This window comes from Pagrus major, chromosome 18 (genome assembly GCF_040436345.1).
Source record: "Pagrus major chromosome 18, Pma_NU_1.0".
In the NCBI taxonomy this organism is placed as follows: Eukaryota; Metazoa; Chordata; class Actinopteri; order Spariformes; family Sparidae; genus Pagrus; species Pagrus major.
The window spans coordinates 7,181,615-7,194,177 of NC_133232.1; the positions used below are offsets into that span (position 1 = coordinate 7,181,615).

General features: G+C 38.8%; 1 protein-coding gene across 1 annotated transcript; it reads right to left on the bottom strand.

Annotated features, from left to right (window-relative positions):
* Nucleotides 1-3,643: 3,643 nt before the first annotated feature.
* Nucleotides 3,644-8,544, bottom strand: gm2a (ganglioside GM2 activator). The gene is made up of 4 exons (XM_073487730.1): nt 8,333-8,544; nt 6,689-6,841; nt 4,714-4,896; nt 3,644-4,584 (listed from the first exon to the last, which is right to left on the bottom strand). Exons 1-4 carry the CDS (start codon nt 8,435-8,437, stop codon nt 4,429-4,431), a joined length of 597 nt encoding a protein of 198 aa, XP_073343831.1. The 5' UTR covers nt 8,438-8,544; the 3' UTR covers nt 3,644-4,428.
* Between the last annotated feature and the right edge of the window lie 4,019 nt (nt 8,545-12,563).

Here is a 12,563-nt window from a genome sequence, read left to right on the forward strand (position 1 = left end):
GGACAATATCTACACAATAGAAACCATAATATCACACAGACAAACGAAACCCAGGACTGTTTTTAGACCAAACTGTGTTCTTAACATTCCATTTGAAAAAAGTGATGAACGCACGTTCAGCACAGATGTTAAAATGGCTGTGCTGAACGTGCGCTCTCTTTTAAACAAATATTTTATTATAAATGATATAATTTTAGATAAAAACCTGGACATCATTTTCCTTACAGAGACATGGCTGGGCACTGACGCACCTGTTGTTCTCACCGAGGCTTCCCCACCAAATTTTAACTTTTTATTTTCTACTAGGGGGTGCAGAAGAGGGGGCGGTACTGCTTCGATTGCAAAGACCAACATGCATACAAACAAAGTCAATTTTACCAGCTACACATCATTTGAATATCATGCCTTCGTTTGTAGCAGCCCGCCTATCCTCTGTATAACTATCTACCGACCACCCCAGTATTCCACTTCTTTTATTAATGAATTTTCAGAGCTTTTATCAATTATTCATACCTCTTTTAACAGAATTTTAATAACCGGTTATTTTAATTTACACGTCGACATCTCCTCAGACTTACTGTCTAGAGAATTTTTAAACCTTTTACACTGCCTCGATTTTAAGCAACATGTCACGCAGCCGACCCACAGCAGGGGGCACACCTTGGACCTGGTTATATCTTATGGTCTGTCCATTGGTGCGCCCTCTGTTGTGGACCTGGCTGTGTCTGACCATTTTTGTGTGTTTTTTACAATCACCAGTTTTAACCAGCGAGAGGCCCCTGTGGGAACAGTGAGGAAACGCTACCTAACTTCTGAAGTGGCTGCAAATTTTATCCAGATCTTACAGAGCACTCCTGCCGAAATTCTACCAGCACCCTGCGATTTTATTACTGACAACTTCAACAACAAAATAAAGACAACACTGGACTCAGTGGCTCCACTTTTTATCAAAACAGTTAAAACAAGATCTACACCCCCGTGGAGAACTGAGGATATCAAAAAACTAAAAAGGGAATGCAGGAGTGCTGAAAGGAGATGGAGGAAATCCAAGTTGACAGTTCACTATGACATACTACGTCAACGACTCAAAATTTACAATAACACAGTCAAACAAGCAAGAATCTCCCACTTCCAAAACCTAATCCATGACCATAAAAATAACCCCAAATTCTTATTCTCCACAATCGATCTTTTAACAAACAAAACTTTTAAAAGATCCTCCAGGATACCAGATGATGCCCTCTGCGAGGATTTTGCAGACCACTTCAGAAGAAAAATCAATGACATCAGATCCAGTCTTTTATCCCAACAGCTTTTAACATCTGGATCATTGCTTTTACCTGAGGAAACACTTGAGAGTTTTGCCCTGGTTGATGCGAGGACACTTGGTCGAGTTTTCTCCCAGGTAAAGCCCACAACCTGCCTTTTAGATCCCATTCCCACACCGTTTTTTAAAACACTCTATGAATTCTTTGAGGAACATCTGCTGTATTTGGTGAATTGCTCTCTTCAGACGGGTGTCTTCCCCACCTCCTTTAAAACGGCGGTGGTGAAGCCCCTTCTGAAGAAGAGTGACTTAGACCCCAATGTTTTAAACAACTACCGGCCTGTATCCAACTTACCATTTTTAAGTAAAATTTTAGAAAAACTTGTTTCTAATCAAGTAAATGAATTTTTAAACTCAAAACATATTTTAGAGTCTCATCAGTCTGGTTTTAGGATGAACCACAGTACAGAGACAGCACTTTTAAAGATTTTAAATGACATCAGGTGTAATTTAGATAACAACAAACTCACAGTCTTGGTACTACTGGATCTAACAGCCGCCTTCGATACAGTAGACCATCACATTTTATTAAATAGACTGAGGAACCTGGTTGGCCTCTCTGGTACTGTTTTTAACTGGTTCACATCCTACCTCACTGATCGAAGTTTCTTTGTTAGTATGGATACATGTTCCTCAAGAACCCATAAGATAAAGTGTGGGGTTCCCCAAGGGTCAATTTTAGGTCCAACTCTTTTTAATCTTTACATGCTTCCCCTTGGGGACGTCATCAGGAGGCATGGCATCAACTTCCATAGTTATGCTGATGATACACAACTGTACATTGCCGCGTCTCCTGATGACACAGGGCCAATTGATGCCCTTTTTAACTGTATTTTAGACATTAGGTCATGGATGGCAGCAAACTTCCTACAGCTCAACCAGGACAAAACAGAGGTTTTAGTCATTGGTCCTGAAGGCCAGAGAGAGAAACTTTTACCAAAGCTACAGGATTTTAAACCCTCAAAATCAGTAAAAAATCTTTTTGACTCTGACCTCACTTTTATTCCACACATCAAAAGCATAACAAAGATAGGTTTTTACCATCTTAAAAATATAGCCAGAGTCCGCCCGTTTCTCTCCCAGGCCAGCACGGAGGTGCTGATGCATGCTTTTATCTCTTGTCGTTTAGATTATTGTAATGCCCTGCTCTCTGGTCTTCCCAAAAAGAGTTTGCATAACTTACAATTATTACAAAACTCAGCTGCTCGAGTGCTGACGAAGACCAGAGGGCGGGAGCATATTACGCCTGTTTTAAAATCGCTGCATTGGCTCCCTGTGCGCTTCAGGATTAATTTTAAGGTTCTTTTACTTGTTTTTAAGTGTCTTAACGGTCTTGGGTCTTCTTATCTATCTGCATTACTTTTACCCTATCAACCCTCGCGGACCCTGAGGTCCTCCGGTGCTGGCCTTTTAACGATACCACAAGTTAGAACTAGAACACACGGGGAGGCGGCATTCAGTTATTATGGCCCCCGATTGTGGAACAGCCTCCCGGAGAACCTCAGGGCCGCAGAGAATGTTGATGTTTTTAAAAAGAGACTCAAGACCCATCTTTTTAATCAGGCATTTAATTGAGCTCATTTAACTCTTTCTAATTACCGACATTTTTTATTATTTATTTATTTATTTTTTATTATTATTATTCTATTTTATATTAATTCTTAGTTAAGCCAATCCTGTTTTATTACTTACTTGTTTTATCTCAATGTTTTATTTCAATGTTTTAGTCGTTATTTATGGTCTATTATATACATTATATTGTTCTATTCCCTCAGTTTTAGCTTCTATACCTTTTATCTTATTTTACTGTTTTAGCCCCTCGATTCTCCAGTGTTTCCTCCTGGGGGCCTACCACACCGGGAGTTGCTTCTGGTCCACCGTTGGGGGTGCTGTCCCGAGGACGGCCCTGGCCGGAGTGGCGGGAGAGCTTTGCGCCTTGGTGTGGAGCCTCCTGTCCACCTGGGCTGGGACGGTCCTTTTGGTGGCGCCCCTGCAGTCATGGACCTTGATTCCTCTCGGTGTGCACGGCCCCCAAAGGTAGCTGTTCCTCACCTCTGATCTTTGTGCCGAGCCATGTCTCCTTAGCAATAACTAGTGTATGTCTGTGGGTGTGTGTATGTTTGTGTGTGTGGGGGTGTATGTATGTCAGTATGTCTATGTATGTACATGAGTGTGTATGTAACTGTGTATCTGTGTGTATGTTTATGGGTGTGGGAGGCTTGGGGTTTTTATGATGTTGTCTTGCTCTGTTTGTTTGTTTTTAACCTCTGTGAGGCACTTTGTGCTGCAAAACTGCATGAAAAGTGCCATATAAATAAAGATTGATTTGATTTGATTTGATTTGACAGTAAAAGCAGCTGAAAAAAGAGCAGTTTTCTGTCTGTTTTTACAGGAAGAATAAAGGCTGTAGAGCTGTAGTGAGAGCAGATCTGAGGTTTTTGATTTTCTCTCCGTTTCCTGTGTTGACATGAAATTACAACATTTCCCTGCGAGAGACACCTCAGCTCAAAGTCACACAGCCTGATCATATCTACATAAACCTTTCACAGTACAAACTGTTAGTCATACTGTGGTTTTTTAAAATGCGTATGACTTCCTGCAAAAAACTTTTTTTGAGATCAAATGTCTGAGATAAAAAGGGACATGCTGATAGCTTTTCTCAGAAATATGTGAATGTGAAATTCTTATCATTTTTCTTCAGTTTCGATAAAATCTCAGCTTATGAAAACATGTCCGTCACTCATTATTCATGTTCACTTATTAAATGGCACCATGTTTGGCTGCAGCAGGTGAAGTGAAGCATAAGAATACATAAAGAATTTAAAGAATGCTTCCTGGTGGCTCAGGTGGATCTGGAGGAAAAAGGAAAAGCTTCACTTTCATGCAAACTAGCTGCAATAGTCTGAAGAGTCATAAAGAGTCATAAAATGTCAAATATTTTCCATCTTGTTTTTCTCATTGTCATCACAACCTTTTATAAACCTCTGTGAGGTTTATTAGACTCTGAACTTTGTGCAACATCTGCTTTCGTTTCCCAATTTTCAGTTGTTTTTAAGTGCAAGTAAATAAAAACCTGAACCCCGACAGTTTCAGTTCTTGGTTCAGTTGGAGTGAAGAGACAGAGCCAATTTGAGGCAGCCCAGCTCTTTGTCCTGGCTGCCCAGGACGCCCTGCACACGGTAGTTCCCGTTAGTCAGCCAGTAGGGCAGATCCATGTCAGGCACGTAGAAGTCGGACTTAGGCAGAGAGTACGAGCCCTGAGGAGACACACAGGAGATCTCAAAGATCAGAGGCGCTCTGATGAAACACAGTTCCTGTAATCACTGGTAAGAAGCAAGAAAACAGACGTTCATCTATCTGAAAAAGTAAAGACTTTTAAGACTCACAGCTTTGAAGGGGCAGCGACAGGGCAAGCCGTAGGTGTGCAGCGGTTCAGGACAGTCCTGACCCGGAGGGATCAGCTGGTTCAGGACATCACAGGCGTCTTTATAGTGACAGCTGCCCAGCTCGTCCAGACAGGGAATCTTCACCCAGAAACCTGCCACCTCCTTCTCCAGGGTCACGTTCAGCTGAGGAGCAGTGAAAGAGGAAGAGGGGTTAACAAAGTTTGAAGTTCTTTGATAGCTCTTCTGAGATCCTTATCCAAATTATTTCAACCTTGGGTCAAATTAATAAAAAAAAGAGAGAGATTAAAAAAAATGGAGAAGGAAAACCACTGGCTAAGACGCTGTACAATACTCCATTATTTTGTCTTTTAGCTTCCGCTGCAAAAAAAAAGAAATGAGTAGCATCCAAATACTTTAAATACCATGAGTGTTGTTTCTAATCAGAGTTAATGAAGATAATTAAATAAACATATTCTAAATCTGTTCAAGAGTCTGTAAACACACACGATGACTCACTGCAGTGTATTATTAGATCATATCAGACAGTTCTGAGTCCATCTGATCAGATCTAACATCATTCAGACACACAGAGCTGTTTGTTTACTCTGCTGCGATCACAGCTGTAATCTTCAGTCCAGCTCATTATATAAGAAGATTTTCTAAATGTTAACTCACTTAGTTCACCTTTAAAGCAAATAAACATGTTTAGTGCTCATTCTGTGCTGAGTAGTATCGTAAAACTTGGACTTTTAATTCATTACATTATTTCTCTCTTCTCTTCTCCAACAACTGCTCGATCACTACGACTACTGAGATGCATTTTATTCTGGAATTAGCTGGTGTAATATTCACAGACTGCAGTTGATTCAAAGCCTGCTGTCAGGAGATTTTACTGCTCGTCTTTAAAGGCTATATTTGTGATTTGCTAACTTCCTACAGAATGATCCTGATCGCCGTTTGAGATCCTGCAGCAGGGACCTGCTAAAAGGTGATCAGGCCTTAATAAATATGATCTATTCTAATGTAACAAAACTATAAGTACAAGTAACTCCAAGTCTTTCTCATTTCTCATTCACTAGTAGAACCTGTGAGGGTTAATAAGTGTCAAACTACAAGTGAGTTAGTGATGAGCAAGACCTCAAGAGTCTAACCCGGCTCATAACCTCCTCCTGCTCAGTCCTGAGATAGACAACATGACCCGAGGTCATCGCTGAGGGAAAAGAAGGGGGAATTCTCAAATCTGGAACCAATAAGGGGCATTCTGAAAATGTTTTATTGTCAGAGTTAAGTGGAATATTAAATTAATGGAATGGGAACGACAGAAATACTTTGACTAATTAGACGACAGTTTTCAAGCTGGTTTAAGTCAAAAGGGGCCAAAAAAAAAAAAAAAAACCCATAAGATTTATCTGATTTCTAAAATTAAATCAAAGACATAAAGCACTTCATTAACTGTAATCAGTTCAAACAAGGCATTTTAGGGACATAAAGAGACAGTATTTTTATTTAATCTTTAATTTGTGCTTTTTCTTATGGAATTCTAAATAGGTTTTCTGCCTGTCAGTTTTCTTTGATAAAAAAGTCCAATAACACAACCTCAACAGTTAAAATCCCCTTCATCTTGAACTGATCTCAGCTCTGTGTGTGGTACAGAGTCTGATCTGCTCACATGAAGCTCATAGGATCTGCAGCAGATCCAGACACACCTCTTTCTGCTTCACACAACAACAAGCTGCTCACTCTACACAGACATGGCATTTAAACTACTATTGATTAAAACTCTGTTTAGCTCAGACACACTTATCTGCAACGGAGGAATACCAGTGACTTAATGATTACTACAGCAGCTGCAGATATTTCTGCCTTTTAATCTCACTTTACCCAGAGCCTGAGGCATCTGACTTAACAACAGTATTTCGTAACGTAATACAGTCAAGTGACTCAGTGGAGATGTTTGTACTGTATATGTACTCACAGACAGGGGAGCGCTGAGCTCGACAGAAGTGGATCCAGAGGCCGAGGCCGTCAGGTCTCCTGGGATGGCAATGGGATCTGGAGACACAGTCAGAGTCTTCAGCACAGCTGGAGCATCTGGCTGCCCGCAGTTCTTCCAGTCAAAACCAAAAAACTGTCCACGACACAAACAACAGGGTCAACACTTTTTTAACTAGTTTAAAATAAAATAAAATGATAAAGCTCCAGCAAACTATTCAAATAAGGCATTCCATGTTTGAAAAGGAGAAAGAAGAAGTTAAAAAACTTAGTCCAACCTCCATTTGTCTGTGTTTATACTTTATCAACAGGCTTTATTATTGAAAAAAGAAAGCTAAACTATGCCAATCAGTTTCCATGGTACCCATCTAAATAAACAACAACAGATTCGGCCGAAACAAGAGCAAAACATTCAAACGATCCGCAAGCAAATCAGTCAGATTTGAACTCACAAATCACACAAGTCAATCTCATATCTCATTTTTTTTTAATGAATCTCGTGAAATCATCTTGTTACGTTGTCGTATAAGGAATATATATTGTTTTGTAACTGTGTTTTTTATGTCATAGTGTTTTTTTTCTAACAGAGATGTTTTCTCTATCTCCTGCATAGAGACTGAGGATGTAAATTAGCTGATAGTGAGCTCTGGCACAGCTCAGAAGCCACAAACTGTTTCTGCCAAACACACAAACAAAAAACAAACACATAGATGAAAAACATGCAGAATCTGACAACACAAAGCAGCATTTTCACACTTTTTTGGCTATTTACTACAAATACTAGATATTTTACATTAATGTGCCAACTCCTGTCCAAGTCCTGTCACTGTATTTTACATATGTGAATTTGTTTTTCAAACCTTCCTGGCTGAGTTTGGTTCATTTCTATACAGTATGAAAATCAACCTGCACAGACTTGAAACCTGAGTGAACACAGTGAACATGTGGCATATGCAAATAAAAGAATTTTCTCTTTTACGTCAAATATTTCTCTTTGTTTTTATGTGTATGTAAATGTTATATGAATAAAAGTTAGTAGTGTTATACTGAGATGGATCTTTTTCCCCTGAACATGTATAGTGCATAATGGTGTCACAAAATGGTGAAAAATTAAAAAACAATTAAAAGATTTTCAATGTTCAATGTGAGAACTGACACAAACAAAAACAAGCAGTGAATTCTCACATTTATCAACAAACATTTGACAGCTTTGATCATAAATGACTGAATAATCTTTGAAAAAAAACAACAACAAATAAATACATGAAATAAAAACAGAATCCAAAGCACCAGAGAAAGTCATCATGTGATCTCAACTTCTCTTTTATTTTGTTTGTCAAACATTTCAATTCAAGACAAAACTTTAACAGTTCAACTTAAATAAGTCCACTTAAGTTCACTCAAAGTTTGAATCAGATATCTGGATTTAAATTTAGTTAATCTTATCTTAAAGTCACTGAAGGACTTTGAGATGAGATTAACTTAAATTAAAGATAACTGATAAGTGATGTTGTTATTTTGAATCAGTCACTTCAGGTTAAAGTTACAGTTTAAAGGACATATGAACAGAGCAGTACAGTAATATATCAGTGTTATTAGTAAGTAACATCAGCAGTGACGGACTCACCTGAACCTTGGTGACTCTCTTCAGTCCGGACGAGCTGCTGCAGCTCACCTGAGTTAAAACTGCCACCAGACTCACAATTACCGTCACAGCTGTTAGTTTATCCATCGTTCTGTCTCTGAGTGAAGATTAAAACACAACCTGGAGGAGAAACGAGCCGCTGTGGAGACTCTGAGCCTTTAAACTGACAGAAAACTGAATCGGCAGCCTTTAGTTTGTCCGCTGCTGGAGTCACTTCCGTGTTTACTTCCGTAATGACCCACACTGTCACGTGACGTAGCGGCCACGTCACGTGACTTGGGCCTCAGTGTTTCCACAGTTTCTGTCAGGGAACAAAAGTTTAGTTGTTTTTTACTGTGATCCTGCGTGCAGAGTGAATAATGAATGAATCATGAATAAATAAATAAATGACTTTATTTCGAACCAAAAATTAAAACAACATAATAAAAAACAAACAAAACAAAAGTAACAGTGTCTGGAAAGGAGTATGCAGAAATAAAACTTAAATATAACTACACCTTTCTCACTTGTCTTCTTTAACCCTTAGCTGCATGAGTGATATGACCAGTATTACAGATTTTATGCCATTTTTGTCGGTTATGTTACTATACTATATTTTGTTTTGTATTTTGGTTCACACCAGAATTATTTCATCTTTGAGTTCTTCTTAATTTTTCACTTTTTAACAATTAGACATTTTTTGAAAAAAATGTTTTTGAACATTTTGATGATTGAAAACAAAGAAAATTGATTGTACCTAACAGGGCAATGGAAAAATGTCAACATCCTTTGTGTGTGTGTGTGTGTGTGTGTGTGTGTGTGTGTGTGTGTGTGTGTGTGTAACTGGCCGGTCATAGCTAGTTAGTGTTAGCTTACTATAAAATTTGTTGATACATGATAATAACACACTCTTCCACACAATAGTTATGAATGACACACACGTGCACACACAAAGTTCAGTAATGTTTGCTAGCTTAGGTAACTAGCTAGTGTTAGCTAACTATAAAGTAAAATAAAGGCTTATTTGTTGATACTAACATGATAATAACACATAATGTTATTCTTCTACACAATACGGATAAAACACACCCACACATGAATGTGCAAGTATGTTGTTGAAACATATCAAATATTTTCCAAAGTAAAGGATGAAGATAATACTTACATGTAAAGTTTGTGGTCCACAATAAATATATTTCTGACAGCCACAGTTGATTGAAGAATCAAAGGTTCTTGAGAGTACATAGGAAATGCATGCAGGTCACTTATGGAAGCTTGGGGTAGTAATACAAAAACTGAAATTTCTTAAAATGTATAAAAGATAAGTCAAAAATTTAAATAGTATGACATCAAAAACATGTTTTTGCTGGAATAACGTGAATATGAAATGATAACAAGTTTTCATCATGAAGATAATGCAAAAAAACGACCTCACCAGGTCTTTTTTGACCCAATTATGCCTCGAAGGTTTAACTCGTGTATTATTTCAACAAATTCTCCAATTTATTTGCAACTTATATACAAACAACTACCACCCAATTAAATAAATAAATAACAATCCCAGTTTATTCCAAATATCCACCCAGTGTTACAAAATAAATAGCCTTAACACAAGCTTTCTTTTTCCATATACCTGCCAAAAATATCTTTTTATCTTTATATTTTAATCACATGGGGACAGATTATTTCCCCCCTCCTAACAAACTTTATCTATACAGAACAGAGGGACATTGGAGTATTCATTAGGCTTTTATCACTCAACCCTGACTGGAATAATCTTATCATTTTGCACTGTCTACTCTAACCAGTAAAGGTTAAAAATCAAATCCGCTTAGATAAGCTTTTTAAGAACCCATAAGATAAAGTGTGGGGTTCCCCAAGGGTCAATTTTAGGTCCAACTCTTTTTAATCTTTACATGCTTCCCCTTGGGGACGTCATCAGGAGGCATGGCATCAACTTCCATAGTTATGCTGATGATACACAACTGTACATTGCCGCGTCTCCTGATGACACAGGGCCAATTGATGCCCTTTTTAACTGTATTTTAGACATTAGGTCATGGATGGCAGCAAACTTCCTACAGCTCAACCAGGACAAAACAGAGGTTTTAGTCATTGGTCCTGAAGGCCAGAGAGAGAAACTTTTACCAAAGCTACAGGATTTTAAACCCTCAAAATCAGTAAAAAATCTGGGCGTGATTTTTGACTCTGACCTCACTTTTATTCCACACATCAAAAGCATAACAAAGATAGGTTTTTACCATCTTAAAAATATAGCCAGAGTCCGCCCCTTTCTCTCCCAGGCCAGCACGGAGGTGCTGATGCATGCTTTTATCTCTTGTCGTTTAGATTATTGTAATGCCCTGCTCTCTGGTCTTCCCAAAAAGAGTTTGCATAACTTACAATTATTACAAAACTCAGCTGCACGAGTGCTGACGAAGACCAGAGGGCGGGAGCATATTACGCCTGTTTTAAAATCGCTGCATTGGCTCCCTGTGCGCTTCAGGATTAATTTTAAGGTTCTTTTACTTGTTTTTAAGTGTCTTAACGGTCTTGGGTCTTCTTATCTATCTGCATTACTTTTACCCTATCAACCCTCGCGGACCCTGAGGTCCTCCGGTGCTGGCCTTTTAACGATACCACAAGTTAGAACTAGAACACACGGGGAGGCGGCATTCAGTTATTATGGCCCCCGATTGTGGAACAGCCTCCCGGAGAACCTCAGGGCCGCAGAGAATGTTGATGTTTTTAAAAAGAGACTCAAGACCCATCTTTTTAATCAGGCATTTAATTGAGCTCATTTAACTCTTTCTAATTACCGACATTTTTTATTATTTATTTATTTATTTTTTATTATTATTATTCTATTTTATATTAATTCTTAGTTAAGCCAATCCTGTTTTATTACTTACTTGTTTTATCTCAATGTTTTATTTCAATGTTTTAGTCGTTATTTATGGTCTATTTTATACATTATATTGTTCTATTCCCTCAGTTTTAGCTTCTATACCTTTTATCTTATTTTACTGTTTTAGCCCCTCGATTCTCCAGTGTTTCCTCCTGGGGGCCTACCACACCGGGAGTTGCTTCTGGTCCACCGTTGGGGGTGCTGTCCCGAGGACGGCCCTGGCCGGAGTGGCGGGAGAGCTTTACGCCTTGGTGTGGAGCCTCCTGTCTACCTGGGCTGGGGCGGTCCTTTTGGTGGCGCCCCTGCAGTCATGGACCTTGATTCCTCTCGGTGTGCACGGCCCCCAAAGGTAGCTGTTCCTCACCTCTGATCTTTGTGCCGAGCCATGTCTCCTTAGCAATAACTAGTGTATGTCTGTGGGTGTGTGTATGTTTGTGTGTGTGGGGGTGTATGTATGTCAGTATGTCTATGTATGTACGTGAGTGTGTATGTAACTGTGTATCTGTGTGTATGTTTATGGGTGTGGGAGGCTTGGGGTTTTTATGATGTTGTCTTGCTCTGTTTGTTTGTTTTTAACCTCTGTGAGGCACTTTGTGCTGCAAAACTGCATGAAAAGTGCCATATAAATAAAGATTGATTTGATTTGATTTGAATTACCTTTACTTCAATACATTTTAAATTATTAAATTTGTTTTTATTTGATTTTATCTCATTTATTTGTGCACTGAAACATAGAGAACGAGTACTGTATCCTTTTAATTTCATCACCATGTTGGAGAGGAGGTCGTGTGGCTCGGGCACCACTTGGCGATGCCTTGGCCTGCTCAGACGTCTCCTGGATCCACACACTTTACATATATTATGTAATTTGTGTCAGATATTCTGATGCAATGCAATTTTTAAACTGTGATTTTGTTGTTCTATTCTGTACGTGGGACATCTACTGCAGTCTGTCCGTCCTGGGAGAGGGATCCCTCCTCTGTGGCTCTTCTGAGGTTTCTTCCATCTTTTTTTCCCTGTTAAAAGGTTTTTTTCTCAATATATCAAGTTTTTCCTCACTCGAATCGAGGGTCTAAGGACAGAGGGTGTTGTTCACTGTACAGATTTTAAAGCCCACTGAGGCAAAGTGATTATGATTATGATTTTGGGCTATATAAATAAAATTGATATATTATCAATCATTATCATGATTACTTTAAAAAATAGCCACATAATTTTGAAATGGTTGAGAAACATCTGTATTTACAAGATAATACCACTAGATGTTGCTGCAATACAGCTATTTTAACACACACGCACACACACGCGCGCACACACACACACACA

What these genes read in the sequence shown, in the direction of transcription:
- gm2a (XM_073487730.1), bottom strand. Translation starts at nt 8,437, where the DNA reads ATGGATAAACTAACAGCTGTGACGGTAATTGTGAGTCTGGTGGCAGTT. An exon ending in AGAGAGTCACCAAGGTTCAG is followed by an intron (nt 6,842 to 8,332) that starts GTGAGTCCGTCA and finishes TGTCGTGGACAG; the next exon opens with TTTTTTGGTTTTGACTGGAA. An exon ending in GTCGCTGCCCCTTCAAAGCT is followed by an intron (nt 4,585 to 4,713) that starts GTGAGTCTTAAA and finishes GTGTCTCCTCAG; the next exon opens with GGCTCGTACTCTCTGCCTAA.